Source organism: Pelodiscus sinensis, chromosome 5 (genome assembly GCF_049634645.1).
Source record: "Pelodiscus sinensis isolate JC-2024 chromosome 5, ASM4963464v1, whole genome shotgun sequence".
NCBI classification, from domain to species: Eukaryota; Metazoa; Chordata; order Testudines; family Trionychidae; genus Pelodiscus; species Pelodiscus sinensis.
Window position 1 is genome coordinate 296,308 of NC_134715.1, and position 27,347 is coordinate 323,654.

The 27,347-nt window shown below is 42.8% G+C and overlaps 1 protein-coding gene across 3 annotated transcripts in view; it reads left to right on the forward strand.

Annotated features, from left to right (window-relative positions):
* TNKS (tankyrase) overlaps positions 1-27,347 on the forward strand; it is a 127,355-nt gene that overhangs the window by 91,766 nt on the left and 8,242 nt on the right. For 2 of the 3 annotated variants that reach the window (XM_075929203.1, XM_075929205.1), the window contains 12 exons: positions 2,331-2,410; positions 4,313-4,458; positions 5,509-5,674; positions 7,144-7,363; positions 7,633-7,742; positions 8,648-8,836; positions 10,888-11,125; positions 13,473-13,555; positions 19,899-20,019; positions 20,810-20,907; positions 24,550-24,624; positions 26,054-26,159. In XM_075929203.1, coding sequence (XP_075785318.1) covers positions 2,331-2,410; positions 4,313-4,458; positions 5,509-5,674; positions 7,144-7,363; positions 7,633-7,742; positions 8,648-8,836; positions 10,888-11,125; positions 13,473-13,555; positions 19,899-20,019; positions 20,810-20,907; positions 24,550-24,624; positions 26,054-26,159 — 1,632 coding nt within the window. The remainder of the gene's footprint in view (positions 1-2,330; positions 2,411-4,312; positions 4,459-5,508; positions 5,675-7,143; positions 7,364-7,632; positions 7,743-8,647; positions 8,837-10,887; positions 11,126-13,472; positions 13,556-19,898; positions 20,020-20,809; positions 20,908-24,549; positions 24,625-26,053; positions 26,160-27,347) is intronic. The other variant, XM_075929204.1, reaches the window with a different exon arrangement.

Sequence of the window (27,347 nt, forward strand, 5' to 3'; positions counted from 1 at the left end):
CTTGCAAGTTGGTTCCTAGACTCTGCTGTCCATCTCTCTCCCCTCCTCCCTGCCTCTCAGCATAGAGACAGAAGGGAGGCAGATGAAGGTAGCTCTGTGGCAGGATCCAAGAACAGTAGCTGGAATATCTGCTGTCTATTTTTCAACGTTCTGCCTGCTGTACCGGCACAGGGTGTTCTGTCAGGAAGAGAAAACAGGGTCTACAAATGAGAAATACAACCTTAGATTGAACTGGCAAATTAATGTACATTCACAGGACAATTGCTAGCTGGGAATTCAGATGGCCATTTGTACTCATTGTGCTCTCCTGCAAAGAGCTGATTTCACTAATTGGTTAGGTAGAGCAAATAAATGAGAATCTTGTGTGTTTTAATGACACCACATCACTGTGTGTGTGCTGACAGAAAGTGTGGGTGTGTAGATCCCTGCAAATCTGCAGATACACACTTTTTATCCATGGGTCTTTTTTGCAGTTGGCGGGTGTGGATACAGAGTTTGTATCTACGCAGGGCTCTACTTGCCTGGCCTGTTGGGATAATGGTAATGAAAGTTTTAGACACATTTTTGAAGCTTTTTTTTTTTAGCCCTGCAAAATGACCTCTTCAGGCCCCCTTTTATATGAACACGCTCCTGGTCACTGTGAGCCGTGAAGCATCTAGAAGCATGGGCCTCGGGGCAGGGTACCTGCAGACATAGAAGAGACCCTGTCTCTAAGGGCCCTTTGTGGCTTAAAGTAAGAAATACTCTCAATCACTGCTACATAACAGACCTTAGGCTACATTACAGACACAATTATTCCTCAGCTACTTACACTGAAGGGGGTTTAAGCACTGTGTCCTTCCACCATAAGAAACAATCTCCAATGGAACGATAGGAGAAAAGAGTACTGTTGCCTGAAACAGTTTTGGCACTGTGCCACTTTTAACCCAGTTTCAGTTGTAAGTAGTAGGAGTTTCTATTTAAGCAGGCACAAGTGGCCAGAGAACAATTACCTTTCCAGGGTCAGCTAGGCTGCCACCCTGTCCATCCAGCCCCTTCCTCTCTTTGCAACTGACTTTCTCATGCTGGTCCCTCAGTCCTACACAGCTCTCCGTTGGGAGAAGCAGCAGCAGCAATATCTGGTCAGGATGAGGAAAGGCGGATACTGTTTGTCTGGGTTTGGGGCTGAGGCCTGTAATTTTTAACTATCAACTAAAACCAGGGAAAGGTATTTAAAACCTATCTTTTTATCACTCCGTTCTCTCTTCTTTTTTTTTTTAAAACTGACTTAGTAAATAATAGAGGCAGAGAGATTTTTTTCAGTTTGGCATTTGGTGCTGTTGTAATGTGTGGGCCTACAAGTTTATCCAGAGTGTGCACTTAACTGTGAAAAGTATGTAAGAATTCATAAAATTCTTGCCCATAAAAGCAATGCAAAATAACTGTTAGTCTAAACAAAAGATCTAAGTTAATATAATTGCGGTCAAATTATGCCCGTTAAATACAGGAAATGTAAAAACGGAAATTAATGAGCCAAAATTGGTATGTCATTTATTAGGTCGAATTGGAGGGCAAAATTAAGAAGGGGCCCTCCCATCTATCCCTTGCTTCTTGGGTCATTAAAGAACAAATGTTGTGGATTTTTTTAAAGCACGCTTGACAGAGCAAATAGGGTACTGAAGTAAACTTCACCATCATGGCTGCCCTCCTCCCCCTCTGTTTCTTGGGACACTGGGCCTTACTAATCCAAATGCCCTGACCAGACCAGACCAAGGAGAGGGAGCCAGATTACATCCCAGACACCATCTGGGGTGAAAGAACTTTAATACAAGCAGCAATAAAAACAGCTCAAGACCATGTCAACTAAGAACTTCTCTTTTTTTTAAATAAGAACAAGTTATTACCACCTTTGATTCTAAGAGCCTGACAAATAGGAACTTTTTCTGTCTAAAACTCTCCAACTAAAGATGTAGAAAACAATCAAAAAGCTTAAAATTAGAGCCTTATTTAGTACTTCAAAGGTTTTAACTGTTTTTTCTTTTCTCTGCCTGTAATAAATGATTATAAAGGTTTTTAATAGTATATGTGCCATGGTGCTAAAAGCAAGCTAAGGACTCTGTACATCAAACCCTGGCCCATGTGTACAAATGTTTATTAGTAAACAATAACTTAGTTATGTTAACACCTCTGGCCCAGCTCTCCTAAGTTGTGTAAGCACTTAGAAAAATTGTGCCTGTAATGTCTTTGGTCCATTTAGAAAATATGGTCAGGCTGAGTTTGTCAGCATAACAGTATCTTAATTGTATCGCCTATGCCAAAGTACCTATCAAAGTTTCTTTTGTTTTCTCTAGAAAGTACACCTGTACGCACTTCTGATGTAGACTATCGACTGTTAGAAGCATCCAAAGCAGGAGACTTGGAAACTGTGAAGGTAGGTTTGTCTAGGCGATGCTTAGAGGATGGAAAGCATTACCATGACAGGCCTCTGCTGGGAGGAAGTGGAATGCTCTAAAATCAGAACGGAAACCTACAGGAGGAATACAAAAGAATAGCATACACCTGTAGGGACAAAATCAGGAAGTCACAAACGGAGTTACACCTGGCAAAGGACATAAAAGGTAATGAGAGGTGTGCTAAATACATTAGGAGCAAGAGAAAGATAAAGGGAAGCGTTGGTTCTCCACTTAGGGAAATAGAACTAATAATTGATGATGTCAAGAAGGCAGACGTGTTTAATACCTGCTTTTGCTTCCATCTTCACTAAAAAGATTAATAGTGATGAGATATGCAACACAATTAACAGCAAAGAGAAAGAAACACCAGCCAAAATATGGGGAAAGAAAAGGTTAAGGAATAGATAAGTTAGCTATATTCAGGTGTGCAAGGCCTCATGACATTCATTCTAGCATACTTAACAGACTTGCTGAAGCAATCTTGGAACCCTTTGCAGTTATCTTTGAGAGCTCTTGGAGGACGGAAGAAGTTTCAGAAGAGTGGAGAAAGGGTCTGTTGTTTGCCTGCCTTCAAAAAGGGGAACAAAGAGGAGCTGGGAAATTACAGATCAGTCTTACTTTGATACCTGGAAAGATGCCTAGAGGATAATAATGTTATAAGAAATAGCTAGCATGGATTTGTCAAGAACAAATGATGCCAAAACAGCCTGATTTCCTTTTAGACAGGGCAACTGACCTAATAGATAGAGGGAAGCAACAGATGGGAGTATATCTTGATTTTAGAAAGGCTTTTCCCTCAGCCCTGTGATATGATTATAAGCCAAGTAGGGAAATGTGGTCTACGTGGACTGGTTGAAAAATCGTAATGAAAGACTAGCTGTAAATGTTTTGCTGTCCAAGTGGAAGGATGTGTTTAGTGGGAGTACTGCAGGGTTCAGTGCTGGGTCTGGGATTATTCAATATTTTCCTTAATGACTAGGATAGTGGAGTGGGGAGTATGCTTACAAAATCTGCTCATGACATGAAGGAGGGTTGTGAGCATTTTGAATTCAAAATGTCTTGAATAATTGGCATGAATTCAATATACTGACAATTCAATACAATAAGCTCTTTGAGTGATTGCTCACATGTGCGCTCGCCACAGGCCTGGGCTATGGACGTTTCCCCCTCAGGAGTATCCGCAAGGGGAGCAGCGCTAGGGACCCCCTGGAGTGGCACCTCCATGGCACAGTACATGGGGCACCATGAGTCCCCCCCCCTCAGTTTCTTATTGCTACCTGTGATGAGCTGGAATGTTCTGCTGCCTTGTGCTAGTGTTGTTACTTGTTCTGCCTAATGGCCTTTTCCCCCTTAGCAGCCCAAACAGGACTTTGCCTGAGGATGGAGCGTGCCCCAGTCTCCAGGCTTTACGTTATGGGACTGCTCTAGGCATCCCATGCCCATCAGCAATGCTTATACTAGCTGCCTGCATTGTCTGGGAGAAGGACACGCTTGCCACAGGTGCTGTACATATGAGTTGATATCCAAGGCAAAAAGGCTAAGAGGCATTCAGCTCCAGCACTCTTGACGGAGTCAGCATTAACTCTGGCTCTGGAGCAAAGATCTGACTTGGCCCTGAGCACCATGGCATTGGTGCGGAGTTGAGGAGGTGAACTCAAAATATACGACCTTCATATGGGGGAAGTCATCACATTGAAGCCACGAGCAATTGGGAAGTGCCCTTGTTCAGATTCATGAAATGGCCCACTCTTGGAATGGAATACTTTATTTACCTTTCAAACTTTAATTAAGGGGGAAGAAATTAGTTGAAAACATAAACCAGATTCTAACTGTTGTCGAGTTCTCTAGTAAACTTTTTGTTTCCTCCTTCATCTTAACAGCAGCTTTGCAGCCCTCAGAATGTGAATTGCAGAGACTTAGAGGGACGTCATTCAACACCACTGCACTTTGCTGCAGGTTACAACCGTGTATCTGTAGTAGAGTATCTGCTACACCATGGAGCAGATGTGCATGCCAAAGACAAGGGGTAACTTTTCAGTATTGTTTCTTCTTAACCAAGGCTCCTCATATTCATCCCGGGAGAAGAGAGTTAATGGTCTTCTAAGTAATATTTAGCTCTCTGGTTGCACCAGTATCAGAATAATAGATGATAGCATTATAGTTGGGTTAACTTTACTCCTTTAATCCATGCTGCTTTTGTCTTCTCTGTTCTCTTGTTTGTTCATTCTGCTTAATATCAGTTTTTCAGATACTTTGGAAGATTTGAAAGTAGCTTTTAAGTTGTGTGATGTGAAATAGCCAGGGTGAGCTCTGTACATTTTTCTCATCTTCCTAGGTGATTTATACTAATACAGAAAGCTAACTGTTGAGACACATTCCCCCCCCCCCTTTTAAATCAAACTGTTTGGAAAGGATCGAAAAATTACACAACCACTGTATTATTTGTAGCCTTCCCGGGTAGTTTGATATAAAAGGGGGAAGATGTCCCAGTAGTTAGAGAAACCAATAGAAGTTAACTTTCTATATTAATATAAACCACTTATAAAGAAGAGAAAAATGACCAGAGGGTCAAGGTAAGATTCAGGTCCTAAATGTCCTGAAGTTTCAAGCTCCTTCCACATGAAATTGAGTACATTCTTCTCCTCCCCCCATCCCCATTACATGTGCAGGACTCAAACTAACCATATCAGATGGGACTGTAGCCACCCGCTATATCCATTTTTGAACATTTACACCAAAGCATCGAAAGTCAACATTATGGCAGTGATTCTTGCAACATATGGGAATTGTTAGCAATATTGCTATGACCTGTTGATAGCAATTATGAATGATAACAATTGGTCAAACAGCATCAGTTAGGAACATTATCAGGAGCCAAAGAACCCTTTTCATTTGCTTCCTGGAAAAGCAATGTTCATTTCTTAGGTCCCTCAATAGCAGGGCTGTGAAATTGGGGATACTAAAAGGTGCTGGTAGCCTCAAAGGAAACAATTCAGTTTTGCTCACTGGAACTTTGTAAACTTGTATTTGAATTTGGCTTCCTGTAACAATTAAAACTTTTTCCCCCTGTGATTAGCGGCTTAGTACCCCTGCATAATGCCTGTTCATATGGACACTATGAGGTGGCTGAGCTATTAGTGAGGCATGGGGCCTCTGTCAATGTGGCAGACCTGTGGAAATTCACCCCTCTGCATGAAGCAGCAGCAAAAGGAAAGTATGAAATCTGCAAGCTCCTTTTAAAAGTAAGTCATTTACAATTGCCATATGTATGGTTCAGTGTGTATTCTATTATGTTAAAGATCTGAAACAAAGATCATTTTATTATTTTTCTGAGAGTTAATTTGAATCCATTTTCGTGTTAAGTTTTACTGTGATACTTTGGAACAACCTTGGCAGCCTCCAATGTTGATAAAACAAAATTGCATTTGAGAGTCTGACACCCTTTACAAAAGTATACAAATACGTGAGATGCAAACAGTATGTGGGATTTGCACCAAGATGTCTAACCAGTAGTAAGAGGAAGAAATTAACAGGGAGAAAACTGCAAACTTGCTTATTTCAAACATTCTTATTAAGGTTTAATATTAATATTAATCAGTGTTAGGCCCAAGGAAATCGTCTCAACTGTACCTGGGGCCAAGGGCTGTCTTATACTATGTACTCCTCTAGATGACGGGCAGGGCTGCTCCGCTGGTGCTAACCGCGATGTTCAGCTGCTCTGAACGTTGCCGTATGACGCAGCGGGCAATATGTTGGCTATGGGCAGCACCTTGTCTGGTGCTGCTCTGTCGCTGGCAGGATGCCACAGGAGCTGCTCCGTGGTTCTCCGTAGTGGGAACGTGAAGGGAAGAGCGGACTGTCGGGGTTCCTCCCCTGGACTTGGCTTTGCTAGAGAATTCCATCACTGCCCCTCCTGTTGTGAGTGCTACATTGCAGGGCATCAGCATTCAGCCTCCTCCATCCCTTCTGGGGCCAGCCCACTGGGACCTATTCCACGGGGCCAGCGGCAGAGCTTGGTGGGAACTGTAGTCCCCCCATTGGAGAGACTGTTCCAAAACCTTTTAAAATATGGATCACATAAATCAACAACTTTGTATTGTATGCAAATATAGACTTAAGTTTTGGAACAAGAAAAGATTTTGTGGCAGTGCCACTGCTTAGAAAGCACAACACTCAGACGCTGCGGTAGCTCAAAACTAAATGATTGGAGAGCAGGAGGAAACCTGCACAACCTATAGAGAGGGTTGCCAAAGGGTTACAGGAGTACTGTCAGATTGTAAAGGGTTGCCTTTACAATGCCTGTGCTTTCAGATTACACTAGCACCTCAACTGTGAAAAAGACCACATGCAGCGTAAAACAATTGCTTTAACAATCATGCAGTTGCAAAACTCGTGAACTATGCTAATCTGCGTAGTGTATAGATGCAGTGTACGTTTACAGCATCACAATTTTCTAGTATAGATAAGGTTTTTCGGACCTGTACGCTTGCTCTGTAGATGAGTTGTTTGAGTTGAGGTTTCATAATGTGCATTCTGTACAGTTGGTATCCACTAAAGTACATGGCTGTTAATTCATTGTAATGGGTTGCCAGAATCTCACGAGCTGTGAGAGCACTCCCTGGGGTGTGCTGCAGAGTGCAGCCCATGGACTGACATAGCTGTGTGCTAGGCTCCTGTGTTTGTGGCAGTAATGTAACATTGTGATTTGTAGCATGGAGCAGATCCAACAAAAAAGAACAGAGATGGTAACACTCCACTAGATCTGGTGAAGGAAGGAGATACAGATATTCAGGACTTACTGCGGGGAGATGCTGCCTTGCTAGATGCTGCCAAAAAGGGTTGTCTGGCAAGAGTGCAGAAGCTGTGTACACCAGACAATATCAATTGCAGAGATACCCAAGGAAGAAATTCAACACCATTACATCTTGCAGGTAAGTGATTTGCCAGAGCGTGTAGCCTCTCATCACAATTATGTAACACAATCATCAAAAGCCAGAGCATCTTATCAGAAACGGACATAGTAAGAGTTTTATAGCAAGTTGTCTTGGTTACCATGCCAGCAGCTGTGTAGATGTGTTACAGGAAGACAGGCGCTTGTAAAAGAGGTGCCTTTGAGCTCTAAAAATCAAATAGTTTTAGCTTTCCCACCTTTCCACTTTTTTGTTAGTGCTACTGATGCTTTTTTTTTCCCTCTTTATAGCCGGCTATAATAACCTGGAAGTAGCTGAATACCTCCTAGAGCATGGTGCTGATGTTAATGCTCAAGACAAAGGAGGGCTAATCCCCTTGCATAATGCAGCATCCTATGGAGTAAGTAAAAGCATTTGTACTTCTGATTTACAGTGCTAAGCTTCTAGTAATTTTGTAATATTTTTAGCATACAACGTAAGGGGAAGTCTTATCTTGAGCTAAGTTGGGTCTCTAGCTGTGAGAGAATTACTGGCCCAACTCACTATTATATCATACTCCCGCGGTCTTGGTGACTTTCTTTAAAAGGCCTACAGTTGGACTAGGAGGGGGGATGTAGTTGGTGCTATTCTGTACAGGGTCCCTTACAGCAGTTTTGGAATATCATTGGCACAGTAGCTGATATGGCAAGCACAACATTCACAGCAAGTTGGCATAATGTTTGGCATCCCAAGAAATCTCTCCTTTAGTTGTAGAAATAGGCAAAGATTGAGATTGTGATTAAGAGTCTGAGTGGGAAGGAAGAGAGAACAGGGTCTGTGGACCAAACCGAAGCTCATTGTGGAGAAGCATGATTAGCTGGAGCAGTCTGTTAGCGATCTCCCTTCCCTCCCACCTCACAAAGCAACATTGACTTCCAGAGAATCAGGCATATGCATATCTGCCCAGATGGAACATGGACCTTTTCCTAAAACACTGCATGCCATTCCACCTTGTGGGTGAGCTCATTCAGCTAGCGAAATATGGCTACGAGTGCAGGAGGAGGAATGCCCACGTTCATATGCCCATTGTTTACAGGATTTTCAGCCCTTGACTGGAGGGAGAGTTATTGTGACGTGGGCAGTTAGGTGGTGGAGGTAGGTGTAAATAAAGGGAGAGGATATGAAGAGGCTCTCTGAATGCCCATGTTATCATCATGTAAAGGAAACAAAGATGTGGCTTAACACACTGCAGGCTTATGGCTTCTGCCTTGCTGTACCCTGGAGCAGTTTCTCTACACCACAATGATAAAAGTATTGTTTTTTCAGCATGTGGATATAGCAGCGCTCTTGATTAAATACAGCACCTGCGTAAATGCAACGGATAAATGGGCATTCACACCGCTGCATGAAGCAGCACAAAAAGGAAGGACACAGCTATGTGCTCTGCTTCTAGCTCATGGAGCAGATCCGACCATGAAGAACCAAGAGGGTCAAACACCGTTAGACCTGGCAACGGTAAGTTCATATTGCAAAGCACCAGAAACTGCTATAAAGAATTGGCTGTATGCATTGAATGAAGCTCAGTGCTTCCACTATGCCCATGGTCATCAGCCTTCTCCTTCCTATGATTTGGGAAGGGTAGGGGAGTCAGGACTTGTTGATGTCTGTGCATGATCCTTCTCTTGGTGGCAAGCCCATGCGCAACACGTAGGATGAGATTTGAATGTCTCCTAGTTAAGGTTTAAAGAATCTTCCCATTTTAAATTCAGTTTCATTCCCAGCCTTTCAATTTTACCAAAACAGAACCGGCCTGAAATGTTCCGGGTGCCAGTGGCGGCCAGCACACACTTCGTTTACTTGCACATTTCCAGGGGGATGGATGAGACTTTAAGGAAGTATGAAACATAACATAATGTCCAAACCACGTGGCTAGAATGAGAGAACTCCTCCAAGCTTCTTGTTATCTGCAGATCTTCTTGAATACTTACTTTTGACATATTGGGTTTTATTGCTGGCAGGATTGGTTAAAAGTAGTTTCCACATATATTATAGGGAACATAAAGTTTATGAATTCCAGGTGACCCCCATTATTGATGGTTGCCAGACAGGAAATGGCACAGAGAGAAATGTATAATAAGTTTGGAATAGGAGTGGGAGGGAGTAGGAGAATTTGAGTCACTTTAGGGGGTGAGGAGGCTGGTCTGATTGGAAAACAGACTTATGGAGTGGTCTAGACACCATTCCCCAAAGAAATCCACTTTACATAGTCCCTCTGTACCTCCACACACTGCTGTCCAGTAATCCTGGAACACAGTGACTCTGAAAAGGGCGTTAGGGATCATTGGGAAGCCAGCTGAGCATCAGATCCCTGTAAGCTGAGCATGTAGCAGCTGCCCAGGTCATTAGCAGAGTGCTCACAGGCAGCAGCAGAAGAAGATCACATTGGTGTAAGAGGGTGCTCTTACCCTTGTGCACAGCATTAGTGAGACTAAAGTGGATATCATGTCCGTACCTTTTAAAAGAATATTGAAAAATTGGAGAGGTTCAGCGAAGAGCTACAAGGAGTATTTGAGGTCTGGACAGCTTGATTTACAGGGAGAGATTTAAGGTCAATTTAAGTTTATCCACAAGAATATCAAGGGGGGTGACCATGCTGGACAAGTATCCACACGGGGAAGAGATTATTAATAGTAGAGATTTTTTCTACTTAGCAGGCAAGGGCATAATGACATCTAAGGCCTGCAAGCTGGAGCTAGACAAATTCAGACAAGAAAGAAGGTGCATGCATTTAGTAAGAGAGAGGCTACCAACCTTTGGAACAGATTACCAAAGGAAACAGTAGATTCCTCATCTTTGGAAGTCATTACAATCAAGACTGGACATCTTCCTATGGGCTTATCTAAAGAGGCTGTGTCTCCAATACAGCTGGGTGACTAAAACACCAACCTGAACACCCAACTGAGAATCGCCAGTGTGGGCAGCCATGTGTTGGCAGGGTACGCCTGACTGCTGTCACAGCAGGAGCCCTTGCGGGGGCTGGCGTAGTTACAGCGTCGGGAGAGCTCTCCTGTCGGTTCAAAGCAGCTGCACTGCTGCAAGCTCTCTGACATAACCACTGCCCAGGTGTGTGTTGAGACCAGCCCATGAACTGGTCTCCGGCTCAGCCGGCAGTGACAGAGTGAGGGAGGAGTTACATGGCGGAACTGTCCGCTCTGCTATGCACATGTGAGGAGTTGTTACAGTGGCCCTTTCTGGCCTTAAAATCTATAAGATCACTTTTCCATGAGGAACAAGTTAAATGAACTCTCTAATCTATAATAAAAATAGACCTGGGCGTTACAAGTTCTGTAAGTGTGTGCAGCTTTTGCATTTTTCTTTGTTTTTTTTGTAAATTAATTCCCTATTACAGGATTCAGCCTGTGTTATTGGATTGTTGGGGGGGTTATTTAGATTGGGGCTGGGGAGAAGAGTATCCACTGAATGTTGTTTTTTCCTTTCTTAGTAAAATAAATAGTTGGTAGTTTTAATGCAAAGCAAGCCTTGTGTCTGTGTTTTCTGTCTTGCAGGCTGATGATATCAGAGCTTTGCTCATAGATGCAATGCCTCCAGAAGCCTTGCCTACCTGTTTTAAACCTCAGGCAACTGTAGTTAGTGCATCTCTAATCTCACCAGCATCTACTCCCTCCTGTCTCTCTGCTGCCAGCAGCATAGACAACCTTACAGGGCCTCTGGCAGAACTAGCAGTGGGAGGAGCATCAAATGCTGGGGATGGAGCAGCAGGAACAGAAAGAAAAGAAGGAGAAGGTAATGTCTCTGCTGAGTAAGGTTCCTTTGCAGAAATGCTATACAAAGGCATTCTGCTTTACTTGATCCTGAAGATTTTTAATATAAAAATACTTCCATCTCAAAGGAAATGTAAATGGCTATATTTCTCCTGTTTTCTGCCTCTGCTCTTAATTATCTTTTCATGTGTGATTAGCTCAGAATCCAAAGGTAAGGTTCACAGACTAAATGCATAGATTTCTGCTGTTGGTGCTGAACAGAAAATCTGATGGGTATAATTTTGATTTGGGGAAATATAATGGCTGAAGCGTGTGTGTATGTGGGGAGGGGGGGTGTTAATATTTTAAGTACATGCTGTCCCTCAGCATCTGAAAGATTGTAAGGCAAAAATGCACCCATGTCAAATCACCTGGGCCTGATGAATTGCATCCTAGAATACTCAAGGAGCTGATTGAGGAGGTGTATGAGCCTTTAGGTATCATCTTTGAAAAGTCATGGAAGTCGGGAGAGATTCCAGAAGACTGGAAAAGGGCAAATCTAGTGCCCATCTATGAAAAAGGAAATAAGAACAGCCCAGGAAACTACAGACCAGTCAGCTTAACTTCTGTGCCAGGGAAGATAAAGGAGCAAGTAATGAAAGGAATCCATCTGTAAACATCTGAAAGATAATAAGGTCGTAAGTGACAGCCAGCATGGATTTGCCAAGAACAAATCATGTCAAACCAATCTAATAGCTTTCTTTGATAGGATAGTAAGCCTTGTGGATGAGGGGGAAGCGGTAGGTGTGGAATACCTAGATTTTAGTAAGGCATTTGATACAATCTTGCATGACCTTCTTACCAATAAACCAGGGAAATACAGTGCAGATGGGGCTACTCCAAGGTGGGTGCATAACTGGCTCAATAACTGTTCTGAGAGAGGAATTGTCAGTGCTTCCCAGTCATGCTGGAAGGGCAGAACAGTGGGAGTCTGCAGGGATCAGTTCTGGTACCTTCTTCACTATCTTCCAACAATTTGGATAATGGCTTATAAAGTTTGCGAATGATACCAAGCTGGAAAGGGTTGCAAGGGTTTGGAGGATAGGGTCATAATTCAAAATGATCTGGACAAACTTGAGAAATGGTCTGTGGTAAATAGGATGATGGTTAATAAGGATAAATGCAAAGTTCTCCACTTAGGAAGGAACAATCCATGTCACACATACAGAATGGGAAGTGACTATCTAGGAAGGAACAAAAGACAGAACTATGTAGCACTTTAAAGACTAACAAGGTGGTTTATTAGGCGATGAGCTTTCGTGGGCCAGACCCACTTCCTCAGATCAATATGTGGAAGAAAATTGGCATATTGATCTGAGGAAGTGGGACTGGCCCATGAAAGCTCATCGCCTAATAAGCCATCTTGTTAGTCTTTAAAATGCTACATAGTTCTGTCTTTTGTTTCATCTACACCAGACTAACACGGCTGCATCTCTATCACTATCTAGGAAGGAGTTCTGCAGAAAGGGATCTAGGGGTCAGAGTGGACCACAAGCTAAATATGATTCTGCAGTGTGACACTGTTGCAAAAAAAGCAAATATGATTCTGGGATGCATCAACAGGAGAGTTATGATCAAGACATAAGAAGTCATTCTTCCACTCTACTCTGCATTAATTAGGCCTCAGTTGGAGTATTGTGTCCAGTTCTGGGCACCACATTTCAAGAAAGATGTGGAGAAATTGGAAAAGGTCCAAAGAGAGCAAAAATATGATTAAAGGTCTGGAAAACAAGACCTACAAGGGAAGACTGAAAGAGTTGGGTTTATTTAGTTTGGAAAAGAGAAGCTTGAGAGGAGACTTAACAGCTTTCAGGTACCTAAAAAGGTGTTACAAGGAGGAGAGAGAGAAATTATTCTCCTTAGTGTTTGAGGATAAGACAAGAAACAATGGGCTTAAATTGCAGCAAGGGAGGTTTAGCTTGGACATCAGGAAAAACATCCTCACAGCCAAGGTGGTTAAATGCCTGATGAGGTTGTGGACTCTCCATTATTGGATATATTTGAGAGCAGGTTAGACAAAACACTTGTCAGGGATGACCTAGACGGTGCTTGTTCCTGCCATGAGGGCAGGGGCCTGGACTTGATGGACCTCTCAAGGACTCTTCCAGTTCTAATGTTCTATGATTCTGTTTACACCTGTATGCCTGTATAACTTGCCATCCTGCTTTACTGTAAATCAGATGTTGTGTTCTAAGTGCTTTTTTCAGTGTGTTTACCATTCAGTTTTTACTGAGCTTTTGTACAGTGTGACATAGCCCTCAGCCACATAACCTATAGTGAACTTTGAAAACAAGCTGACATTATACACCAGTCTCTTTCTTTCATTATAGTTAATGGTCTTGACATGAATATCAGCCAGTTCCTGAAAAGTCTTGGGCTTGAGCACCTTCGGGATATCTTTGAAACAGAACAGGTAAGGAATGAGCCTCATGCATGACACACTTGTATATTCTGTTATAGTGAACTTACGCCACATTTCCTGGGTCTGGAGCCAGCCTGAGGTGGCAAGGGCTGCATGCCCACCTGCTGGCTTCTCCCAGGTGTGGTTTTGCTCAGAAAAAGACTGAATACATGGGATCATGGTTACAAGAATCTGGTATCAAGTTTGCTCAGTTTACAAAGAAAATATTTTTGTCCTGCCAGATCTGCAAATTCATTGTGGGATTGGAGTCACAATAGGTCCTTTTGGTTTTGAGCATCATCACCAATAAAAGTTTTACAGGCCAAATATGTAGCTCAGAGTCAAGTATCTTCCCATTCATAAACCCATTCAAGATGTTTTACAAGGAAGAGGGAGAAGGATTGTTTTCCTTAACCTCTGAGGCTAGGACCTAAAGCAATGGACTTAAATTTCAGCAAGGACAGTGTAGGTTAGACATTAGGAAAAACTTCCTAACTGTCAGGGTGGTTAAACACTAAAACAAATTGCTTAGGAGGGTTGTGGAATCTCATCATTGGAGATTTTTAAGATCAGGTTAGACAGAAACCTCTCAGGAACGATCTAGATCACTGGTTCTTTACTTTTTGGGTACATCTACACTGCACACTTATTTCGAAATAGCTTTTCCGGAAGAAATGCTCTGGAATAGCTTATTTCGAAATAGCACATCTACACTACGGGGAAGCCTGGAAGTGAGTCGGAGACAGGCACCCCTAGTGGGGACGCGCTACCTCGACTTAGAGCCCCAGAAGGCACTGGGGAGTAATTGGTTTGAATGGACCTGGGGAGGAGCTATTTCAAATAGCAGCAGTGGAGCGTCTACACTACCACTCTTTCGAAATAGCTATTTCAGAATAGGCGGCGTTATTCCTCGTGGAAAGAGGTTTACAGAAGTCGGAATAAGCCACCCGTTATTTCGAATTTATTTCAGATTAACGGAATTTCTGTGTAGATGTATTAGTTCAAAATAACATCAGTTATTTCAAAATAACTGGGCTGTGTAGATGCACACTTCCAGACTAATGTACTCTTTTTAGGAGGCCTATTTCTCTTGCATACACAGGGTTACAGCTCATTTAAAAACTTCTAGCTTATAAAATGAAACATAATATAAGTGTCAGCTCAACATTACTGAAAATTATTTACTTTCTCATTTTTACCATATAGTTATAAAATAAATCCTCACCACTAGGTGGAGAAACACTGATGTAGTATATAGAGCAGTACAAACAAGTCATTATCTATATAAAATGTTAGTTTGTACTGAGTTCACCATTCTTTTCTTATAGCTTATAAAACTAGGCAAATACCTACATAAATTGGCAGGCCCCTGGAAGATGTCTGTACCCCTGGTTCAGAGTCACTGTTCTAGATCAGTGTTTCTCAACCAGTGGTACGAGTACCCTTGTAGTGCTTGAGAGAAGTTTGAGGGGTACATCAACACAACTGAAATTTGGAGAAAACTAAATTTTTGTTTTAAGTTTTACAGCGCTTTATTATTTTGTACTTTTTACACCCAAAAATTTCATTGCCCACCCGGCTACGATTAAGTTGTTTAAACAAATTTGTTGCAATGATAGAAAATTTTTGTGTGTGTCTGAAAACTGTAGATACTTGGGGTACTTTTTTTCTTTTTTTTTTAAAGGGGTACTTTATTTTTTTTAAAATGGGGGGGTCGAGAAACACTGCTCTAGATAATACTTAGCCTTGCCATGAGTGCAGGGGATTGGACTAGATGAGCTTTCGAGGTCCCTTTCAGCCTTGCAGTTCTGTGATGCTTGTGCAAGGCCTGTTACATTGAACAGTTACAAAGGTGAAAGTGATTAGAACTTAGTAAGTAATGCTGTTGATGGACAAGGTGGAAGAGAAACTACTTTCCCAGACTTTGTCCACACTAGAGAATTTCAGAAAATATTTTCCTACTGCTGATGAGGCTACAATCTTAGCTGTTTTGGTGTGTAGGGCTAAAGAATAAATAGTTGGAAAAAAGTTTGTTACTAATGTCAGCAGTAATTCTGGATATCCAAAATAAACTACCGTGTTTATAGTCAGTTTTTGGAAGAGAATAGCGTTTGAATGTATTTGTGAATTCTTTTTCTGAACAGCTTCTTGGAAAAATGTATAACTTAGTAGTGTGAAGTAAGATATAATGTGAAAGGGGGGGGGGGAAGAGATATAAACTGTAGTGGTATGAGCCAGGGAACAAACACTTTAAACATAATTTGTTGGTTATGAAAAATCTCACGACTATTGTGTTAAGTGTTGTCCTTTGCTTTGCTGTTCCTGTTGATAATGGCAGTTTTTCATTAGTTTTCATTTACATTATGTATACCTTGTCTACACTTCAGCATAAATTGTGATACTTTTTGGCTACCTTTTTCTTCTTACCTAAGAGAAGTGTGCTTTCCATATATCGAATAGAAGTTTATATTAATCAGAGGAACTGAACTATTGGCATTTTAGAACCAGGAAAAACCTTTCTATCCAAATATTTCTGTTCTTTTTGCTATCTTAATATAATTTTGGATTGTTTTTTTAAGTCATGTCCCTCTAAAAACAAATTTCTAAGTGCTCCTTAAATTCATTTTTCCTGCTCAAAAATGTTTCCTCTTGCACTGAAGAGGTTCTGCTTTAGATCCTTATCTTCTCTGTTAGGCTGTCAATGAATTGCAGTTACTCATGCAATTAACTGAAAAAATTAATACTGATTTAAAAATTAATCACATAGTTAAATCCTTGAATACCAATTGAAATTTATTAAATATTTTTGATGTTTTCATTTTCAAAGATATTGATTCAAATTACAACATAGAATACAAAGCTTACAGGACTCACTTTATATTTTTATTACAAATATTTGCATTGTGGAAATGATACAACTAAGAAATTGTGTTTTTCAGTTCACCTCATACAAGTACTGTAGAGCAGTCTCTTTATCATGAAAGCGCAAGTTACCAGTATAGATTTTTTTATCACATACCTGCACTCAAAACCAAAGTAGATTAAAACTTTAGAGCCTACAAATCCACTGTCCTACTTCTTGTTCAACCAGTGTCTAAGACAAGTACATTTGTTCACATTTGTGGGAAATAATTCTGCCTGCTTCTTATTTACTATATCCCCTGGGAGTGAGGACAGACGTTTGCATGGCATTTTTGTAGCTGGCATTGTAAGGTCTTTAGGTGCCAGATACGCTAAACATTCATATGCCATTGCTGAGGACATGCTTCCCTACTGATGACTCACATTAAAAAATATTGCATGCATTAAATTTGTGCCTGAAGTCCTTGGGGAGAATTGCAGGTCTCCTGCTCCATTCTTCCTGCATTCTGCCATATATTTCATGTTACAGCAGGCTCAGGTGATGACCCAGCTCATGTTGTTCATTTTAAGAACACTGTCACTGCAAATTGGACAAAACACAAAGAAGGCATCAACATGGGATTTCTAAAAATAGCTACAGCATTCTCTCTAGAGTTAAAAATCTGAAGTACCTTCCAAAATATGGACGGGACAAGGACTTTCAGACGACTTACAAGAGCAACACTCAAATGCAGAAACTACAGAACCAGAATCATCAAAAAAAGAAACCTTCTGTTTGATGGCATCTGACTCAGATGATGAAAACAAACATGCATCAGTCCACACTAGTTTGGATCACTATAAATTAGAACCAGTCCTCAGCATGTCCTGTGGAAAGGGTGTTACACCGTGAAGGGACATACAAATCTTTAGTGCATATAACACGTAAACTTCTTGCAATGCCAGCTACAGTGGAACCATATGAACACCTGTTCTCATTTCCAGGTAACATTGTAAACAAGAAGCGGCAGCATTATCTCCTGAAAACGTAAATGAACTTGGTTGTCTGAGCAACTGAACAAGAGCTAGGCCTGAGTGGATGTATAGTCTCTAACATTTTACATTGTTTTATTTTTGAATGCACTTTTTTGGTACATAAGTCTACATTTGTAAGTTCAGTTTTCATGATAAATAGATTGCACTACAGTAATTGCAGTGCATGAATTAATAAATGATTTCTTTTGTATTTTGCAGTATAAATACTTGTAATCAAAAATAAATATAAGGTGAGCACTGTACACTTTGTGTTCTTTGTCAAAATCAATATATTTGAAAATGTACAACATTTCCAAAATATTTAAATAAATTATATTATTAATAGCACGGTTAATTGCTATTAGTTTTTAAACATTTGACAGCCCTACTTGTAGGTTATCCATACAGTTTCCCCCCACAAGTCAGGGTTTGTAAAATACAAATCAACTTTACTAGTCCCTTTTTATCATTTTGAAAACGTGTTAATTCATCTCATGCTGTTATCCTTCCAAAGACAGTGATTGCATCTTCGTAGTCATTCCTTACTGCTCTGATGCTTGAGGTCTGGAGCTGTCTTTGTTTCCCGTGCACTACAGTCTCTGCAAGCAAACAGGCCTCCAGAGATACCTGTAACAGGGAGAGACAGTGTTTCATTTTGCATCTCCCCTGACATTATTAATTCTAGTCCTCTGGCAATATGGCAGTAGCTTTTGCTGTCCTTTGTAGTGCTGCTGTGCACTTGATAGATGTTCTCAATGGCTCTTCCTAGTAACTTTTGTATCTTTTGCCTGATCAATATATCGAGTGTGCTGTTTATCGTATATCCCCTGGTTGAGTTCCTGTCTCCTGGATTAATGTGTTCTCTTTCTCAACTGAGGACTTCGCTTGCTGTTGACAGATTCAGTCATACTGACTCTTCAGAGCCTTTTCAGTATGTTGACACGGATTCCCCTAGATTACTAAGACTCGAGTTCTACTGAAATGTGAACATTTTGGGAGCCGATATTTTTGAACGCTTCTCTGAAATTTTCGTGTGTCTGAAGTCTAAAAAGGTCACCTATGTGTAGAATTGCTGTACAATATGAAAAGTTTGTGTCTAGATTGCCCTTTATTTCCTGTTCTTAAATCAATTTTCTGTTTCACATCTCATAATCTCTGTGACCTTGAAAAAGCTTTTGAGGAGACTGCATGAAAAGTCTTAATATATTACAGCAAATGAATAGTCCTTATCTAGCATCATGACAGTTACTATTTCTAAAAGCCTTAGGTTACTTAAACACAACTTAACATAGCCAAATCATGTTTGGAGACACACACGTACCATATAAACACAGAAGGAATGTTTTAGAAAATCTGTAATGACGCTGATGTAGGCTAAGTTAGACCATTTTCATAAGGAAATAACAGCAAAGGAATGGGAAATAATTTCCACATTGCGTGTGGTGGAAATGCCTTTGTAGGTATTTGTACAAAAATGTGAAGTTTTGCTACAGTGGGCTTTCATCCATTGCCATGTTTCTAGTGCTGCTGTAGAGCACCTTGTTATTAACCCTACCCCCTTGATAATCATGAAAGGAAAGCTGTTGTCTGTTGGGGATTTCTTTTCTCACTCTTTCGCTATCACTCGACTCGAGGTGCTCCAACTGTGGGAGCAATGGTGGGTATATTTGTGTAAATACTACATGGTGCATTAATCAGTATGCCATCTAGCCCTCCTCCAGGTAGTTCTAGATAATACACTGACTAACCACCTGGGCACAGCCATCCTGGATGTGTTACCCCAGTGGTTCTCCAGCAATTATACTTCATCACAGCAAATGATTTTTCAAAATCCCGTATCAGTAAGACGGTCACTGAAGGGGGAGCATTTTGATGCACTTAAGGGACGCTGGTGCATGTGCCCCTAAATCCAATTGGACACTTGAAATTGCCAGTTGGTTTTAAGCGAAGCCTTTTATTATTCTGCTAGCAATATCAGATCCAGACAAAATCATTAATTTGACTGTTGTTTCAGTGCATTCCTTAAATGGTTCGAAATTATTCCCAGTTTCATGTGGAGATTTACTATGAAGGAAGATGGATGGGAAATTTAATAGTTTACTTTTTAACTGTTCTGCTAAATTAACTCTCCCAGTTAGTTCTCGACAGTGAAAGGTTTGTTCTGTTGTGTGTGAATAATATTCCTCAGCAGCCAGCATAGAGTTGCTCTCTGCCATCTCACGATGGGGAGAGTTGCCCAGGCCAGTCTTAGACAGTCTGTTAGATTGTCGGGCTGTCGTAATAAAACTGAAAAATACAGTCCGTACCCTGAGAGGGATTCTACCCCGCGCATGAATTCAGCGTAAGTACAGTATAATTTTTGAAGCTTCAGGAGGTAGTCGAGTTAGTCTGTATAGTATAATTTCTGTAGCAATAGACTTTTTCCTTAGGAGGTAATAAAGGTTTGGCTACTAATGTGTGTCATCTTTTCTCTTTTCAGATAACTCTTGATGTATTGGCAGACATGGGTCATGAAGAGTTAAAAGAAATTGGCATTAATGCATACGGACATCGTCACAAACTAATAAAGGGTGTAGAGAGACTTCTAGGAGGACAGCAAGGTAAATATGTCATACCAGCTGGGCAAACCTCTTTCCTTTGAGTTATGTATACCTAGACCTGCCTGAAGTAATTTTCAGCAGGCTTTCAGTGATAGCCTGGTAAAAGTAATGCTCTTAGGCCCCAGTCGTAAACCAGGCCTCAAGTCTAGGTGTGGTTGGATGCCTCCCTGCTTCAGTGCTGAACCAGATTCTAGCCAGGCAGCAAAAATAAAATGGCTGGAGACGAAGGCAACTTTCAGTGCTATGGTGCAAAGATGGCAGGGGCCATGGTCTTGTCTCCTCTCCACCCCATATGGTATAAACACAGCTCAAGAGGTAGAGAGGAACCCCTATGCTGCTCTGAGACAAGGTCATTGTGGCAGACTCCAGCCTGAAATGTGCAAGACAAGAGCAGCTCTTTGTTGTCTTATCCCTCGTGTACCGATGGAAAGGCCAGTCATCGTCTGGTGCAAGGGTCTGTTCCAAGATTAACACGCTGTTGTTCATTACTAAAAACTAATTCCATTGTAGCTGAAAAACTGTTGGGGTTGTCTTAGTCATGGACTTGAGTAGAAAGCAAAACTTGTGGGAGAAGTTCATCTCCCAAGTACTTTTGTTCTTTTATTATGTTGTTATACTCTCCTTTCATGCCTGCTGCTTTTCAGACATTTGATCTGATTTCGGTTGTATTTCCTTTGCTGCTTGTACTGCACTTGCTCCTGCTCTGGGGTTAATTAACAAGTAATAGCAGGAAGGCTGGGTAAAAATACTGCTGGTTGATTTTTACTTCTGAAATTCTTGCCTTTTGCAGGCACCAACCCTTACTTGACTTTTCACTGTGTGAGCCAAGGGACTATTCTCCTAGATCTTGCTCCCGATGACAAGGAGTACCAGTCAGTAGAAGAGGAGGTATTATACATGCAAATATTTTTGTTTCAGAATTGGCTTGTTTGCTGTGTAATGTCTGTCTTGGACGTTAGTGTGGTTCTACGCTGCAGAGACCCTCTCAGAATAGCATTGGCGGGTCCCACATTACTGCCACGCAGTGATTACAGATCAGATGTGATCCATCATGGCCAGGTCTTCACACTCCACCTGCGAACTGACTGTCAAACTAGGTTCTTTTCATCTGCCCCACCCCCACTGGTCCGCAGGCCCAGAGACTCCTGTGCTAGTCGCCTTTTGTTCAGATTGGGGCCTTGGTGATACCTCTGCAACCCTCACTGCTGTTAGGAGAGCTCCACAAACAATCAGGGCTGCATAGAGAGTCTCCAGCCCGTTAGCTCCAACATATTGAACAGGAACAGGTTACTCGGGGAGCAGTAGGAAGGGGCTGTTTCCATGCAGTCGCTCTCTAAGACAGCATTGCATTTTGAGGACAGTGTTTCAGTGAGCGCACAACAAACCCTTCTCTAATCACACTCTGGGGAATGGGGGTTCTCTGGTATACTGTGCTGCTGGCTGTCCAGATGTCAAGTGGTCGCCCATTTAGGCTAACTGCAGTGGGAGCCCTGCTGCAGCCTGCTCTAGGTGTGCTGGCAGGGCCAGCGTCTGTCACATGGGGAAGCAGGCATCAAACTGAGACAAGCGGAGCATCATCAACGTCCTCTGTAGTGTGGGGAAGAAGGGCCAGGCTCCGACAGCTCCATGGCAGACCAGGTATCAGCGTTACTTCGCCCCTCACCTAAAAGCCAGCAGTCAGTCCTACAGCTCCCAAAATGCGAGCTGGGCTGTCTCCCCAGAGTCCCAGGTCATCAATGGGAGTAGGACAGGCCACACAGCAGCCCCGTGGTCCCTTTTACCTGGCATTGCCTCTTGCCTGAAGAGAGGCAGATGGTGGGTGGGCCAGCCCCACTCTTCTGCTGGTGGGTTGGTGGTGCACAGAGAGCTGCAGCTGCTCTTGTTGTTGGGTGACTGCCCAAACTCAGATCTTCCTTGCTCTGCCCATTGCCTGCCAGCCAGGCTAGCCCCGTGCATCTCCCTTCCTCGCCCCTCCAGAGGGACACTTGGTGAGGAGTGCCAGTATAAAGCAGAGGCAGGGCAGGGTGGCTGCTGTACGCCACAACTCTTCTCACTGCCTGTACTTGTGCCCAGTGCGTGTGCCCCAGAGGCCCCATGCTCCGCACCCGCCTTCATGAAAGTGGCCAGTTTTTCCCTTTCTTAGCTCCCATCTTTGGGAACATGATTAAAATAGACTCCTGGGATTGTGCTTGCCTTTCTTCCTTCCCCCAGGGCTTGTGCCCACTGCTTCCAGGGGCATATGTTGTGAAATTGGGGCAGGGTCATTAACTCCATAACAAATTGTATTTTGGGGGAGAGTGTTCAGAGGGTTCGTACGACAGATGAAAATGGGGGGAAGCGTTTGTGTGTAGTGCTTTGTGGAATTAGCTCTTTCAGTGGGAAAATGAACAGATTACATTGGAAAACCTGTGATCTAGAGCTCTAAGCCCTTTGGTGTGATCTGTGCATTTCTGTTAGCAGGAAATCACGAGGACATGCAGGTTCAGTGACTTCGGGTGCTATTTTAACAAATAGTTGGCTTAGTTTAGTAAGGAGGCACGGTATGACAACCTCATCGTGTCCTATGACCTAGTCATCAGTGAAATACCGATGGCGAGAGTCTGCTTAGAACCCCTAACAGCTGCTGCCCTAGTCAGTCAGAATATCAACTGCAAAGTTCACGTTTTTATTAGGATCTGTTGCCTCACTTCATGTTGTTTGTTGATTTTCTGACTTAAGAATGCCCTAGATCAGGCCTGGGCAAAATACGGCCCGCAGGCCGGATCCAGTCCACGGAAGCAGCGGGGAGCCCCAGGCAGGCTCCCCAGCTCCCCCGCAGCCCCGTGTGCTGGGCAGAAACGCGGCTGCAGAGCTCCGTTTCTGTTTTAAAACTGGAGGGGAGGAGGGAAGTTTTAGGAGCCACCTCACCCCCAGCACATTGCCATTGGCTGGTTTCTGGCAGAAAACATCCAATGGGAGCTCTTGTTAGAATCACAGGCCGCTAAGAAGAATCACGCCCCCTCTTCTGGGTTCAGTTATTCATGAAGCACATCAGCAGGCTGGCTGGCTGGGAAACATTTTAACCTCTGCATGCAGGCAGGCAAGTTTGGCAGTTGGCAAGTAAGTCTCTTGGCCACAGCCTGCTTCTGGCACCCCAGCCCTCTCGTGCCCCAACTCTCTGTGCTCCCCCACTCAACATACCCAAACCCCTGTCCCTCTCTTACATCCATACCCCCTCCCAGATCTGGCACCCCAATCTCCTGCCCCAGATCACAATCCCCTTCTACTCTAGGTCAGATCCCAGACCTCTGCACTCCAATCCTCTGCTCTAGGTCACAACAGCCTGCTTCATCCCAACTTCCTCCCAGACTCCACTCTCCCTCCTGCACCCCAGACCCTTACCCCAAACTCCTTTGTGCACCCAACCTCCATCCCAGACCTCGCATCTCCTCCAGTAATATCATGGAAGAGTGCAGCTTTTGATCACTTTCCAAAATCTTGTTGTGCCCCCCTTCTCCTCCCCATCAAAAATTATTGACCACTCCTGCCCTAGATAGTAACTGTTTCTGTGCTGTGAGCGCGAGAGAAAATGTTTCAGCTACTTCTTGCGTAGACAGACAAATGTTTAGGAATCCAGGCTTCATATAGCTTCATGGTAACAGACAGGGTCAAATACAATATTTATCTGGGTTGTTAGATTTTGTTACTTTACCTGTAATTGTCTTCCAAAAGTCTCTTAGTGGTAGATGAAATTACAGTTCTTGATAGCAAGTAATAGTAATGTGCAAATGCCACAATCCCCCCACTATGTAAGGAATGAAAGATTATACAGCAGGCCCCCGCTTTACGAGGGGCCGATTTACAACCCCCCACACTTATGACCTTTTCTGTATGTGCCAAAGGGGCTGAAATCCTCCAACTTGATGTCCTCGGCCCTACTTTTATGATGGTGTACGACGCCTGTGGTAAATGTGGGCTCAAGTTACAATGCCCCCGACTCTGTCCCCGAAGCTGATTGCGTCACAAGTTGGAGGCAGCCTGTATGCATTAGTTATATATTCTTTATTATGTCAACGTAATTCTTCTATATAATCTTTCTTGTTTTTTATCATAGAATCCTAGGGCTGGAAGAGACCTCAGGAGGTCATCAAGTCCAGCCCCCTGTTAGTTCCTCTAACACTGTAATTGGAATTTTTGCAATTCAGTGTCCATGACTATTTTTTATAGTAATTTGCCACTTTTTTTTCCTAATCTGGAGTTTTATTGACAAATTGGGCCATTATATTTGTTCTCAGCCAATATCCTGGAGCAATATCTTCTAGTAGGACTTCCTGTACTCTAACAAGTAAAAGAGCACAGCTGGATTAGAATCTGAGGTCTCTTAACTTACGGGTATCTCTGCACATTCCCAGTCACTACGATCTATATGGTTTAAGTATATTCACCATTCCTTACTTTTTGGTCTTGCCTAAGTGAGCTCCCTTCCCATCTCATTATTATTATTATTCGCAGATGTCAGGTTTGAGAATTCCGTTTTGTATTTTGATGCAGATGCAAAGTACAATCCGGGAGCACAGAGATGGTGGCAATGCTGGAGGGATCTTCAACAGGTACAATGTCATCAGGGTAAGTATCAGAGACTTGAGAAGATCACGGCTATGTCTACACTACAGACTTCTTGTGCAAGAACTGTTTTGCGGAAGAGTTCTTGCGCAAAAGGCCTTGCGCAAGAGCGTGTCCACAGTGCCATCTGCTTTTGCTCAGGAGCATCCATGGGGTGTGGATGCTGTCTTGCGCAAAAGAGCTCTGATGGCCATTTTAGCCATAGGGGTTTCTTGCGCAAGAAACCCCTGTTGCCCATTCACACTGCCTTCTTGCGCAAGAGAGCTTATTCCTCGTGGAGAGAGGACTAACTCTTGCGCAAGAAGCCCTCTGTTCTGACGCTGTACTGTAAATTTACTTGCGCAAGAACGTGCGTGCAGTGTAGACGCTCTGCAAGTTTGCAAGAAGCCTGCAGTGTAGACGTAAACCACAAGTAAACCGTGGGGGATCATTCTCGAAAGTGAAATCATTTTTGGATGCTGCCCTCTCATTATATAATTGCATACAAAAAGAGTGTAAAAGTTGCACAGTCATCACTCAGCAGGTAAGAAGTAACACAATTAAGTCCCTACCTCCATGCTGTGCAGGGAAGAGGCAGGAGGGGACCACGTAATTACAGACTATCCCATAATGCGCGCACAAAGGAAACAAATGAAAGTGGAACAGGCAACCTGAATTCTGGCATTTGCTTGCTTAACTTTGCCACCTTAACGTTCTGCTAACGTTGGATTTTTTAATGTAAAATTTCCTGCCATGGAAAATTTCAGCCCAACTGGTAAAAGTTTGGCAAAGTTATAAGCAGCTGAAAACAATATCTTATAATGGAAACTGCTGGACTATCTTATTTAAAGATGATGTATCCGCTCTGTCTGTAATTTTTACCCATAGGCTACGTCTACAGTGGCATGATTTTCCGGAAATGCTTTTAACGGAAAGGTTTTCCGTTAAAAGCATTTTCAGAAAAGCGCGTCTAGATTGGCAGGACGCTTTTCCGCAAAAGTACTTTTTGTGGAAAAGCGTCCATGGCCAATCTAGACGCGCTTTTCCACAAAAAAGCCCCGATCGCCATTTTCGCAATCGGGGCTTTTTTACGGAAAACAAATCTCTGCTGTCTACACTGGCCCTTTTGCGCAAAAGTTTTTCGGAAAAAGACTTTTGCCCGAACGGGAGCAGCATAGTATTTCCACAAAACCACTGACAATCTTACATGAGATTGTCAGTGCTTTTGCGGAAATTCAAGCGGCCAGTGTAGACAGCTGGCAAGTTTTTCCGCAAAAGCAGATGATTTTGCGGAAAAACTTGCCAGTCTAGACACAACCATTCTGTTTTAAAAGTGAAAGCTTAGAAACTGAATGGCACCAAATGTTTGTTGTACAATTCATACCTCTTGCTACAGTTTCCCTATACTCTACAGAATTACAGTTCACTATAAATGAATCCTGTTTTTATTTAGATTCAGAAGGTTGTGAACAAGAAGTTGAGAGAGAGATTCTGTCACAGACAGAAGGAGGTCTCAGAGGAAAATCACAACCATCACAATGAGCGCATGTTGTTTCATGGTGAGGAGCTAGCCGATGTTTCTAGGTTTCCCTGTGTCTAAAAAACTGGGTGGAGGGGATGTTAAATGTAAATGTTAGTGTAAATCGTTGTGCATTGCTGTTGTATTTCTGCTCACTTTACTCTCCATCATGAGCATTATTACAAATGTATAAGAAGTGTCGCTGCGGGTGCTTCACTTCAGGTGTGCGTGCATGCACCCCTGCGCTTTTGAGCAAAAATTTTTGGAAGCCGTGCCCGTTTAGTCCCTCCATGTGCCCTACACATTCTTGTGCCCTGTTGCGAGGATACACCTTTGTGGAATTAGCTCTTTCAGTGGGGAAATGAACAGGTTACATTGTAAAACCTGTGATCTAGACTCTAGCCCTTTGGTGTGCCCTCTGTTACACCTGCACAATGCTGGCCTCTCCCTGAGCACTATTAAAGTGCAGCTTGCCTCCATCTTGGCCCTCCACTGCAGTCACACTCGGTCTTTACCCACCCAGCTGTCAGATTCCTGCAAGATCTACAAAACCTGTTCCCACCACGTAGACCCAACACCAGCATGGGATTTAAATCTCATACTGAGAAGACTCGTGGGCAGGCCCTGCGAGCCGCTAGCTACATGCTCTCCATTACACCTCTCGGTGAAGGTTGCCTTCCTTGTCGCAGTTACTTCTGCAAGACAAGTAGGTGAATTGGGAGCTCTGATGTCAGACCCACCATACACAATATTCCACAAAGACAAAGTAGTTTTGAGAACGCACCCTAAATTCATCCCAAAGGTACTTACCTCCTTCCATTGCAATGAACCAATATACTTACCTGTCTTCTACCTGAAACTGCATAAGGACTGAAGGGAGGAGGCGCTTCATACCTTGGACGTCCGCAGGGCACTCGCCTCATACTTACAATGCACAAAGCCATTCTGCAAGTCTCCGCAGTTATTCATCTCATCCACAAAGAGGTCACAGGGATTACCCATATCAAAACAACGGCTAGCTAAATGGGTATCTAGCTGCATACACTTGGCGTATACATTAGCGCAAAAGGAGCCACCTCCCTAACATAAGAGTCCGCTCCACAAGAGCCATGGTGGCTACAACTGCGTTCCTACGAGGCGTTTTAATGGATCACATCTGCAAGGCTGCCACCTGGGCGTCTATGCACACATTCATGTGGCATTATGCCATCCGGACATTTGCAGACTC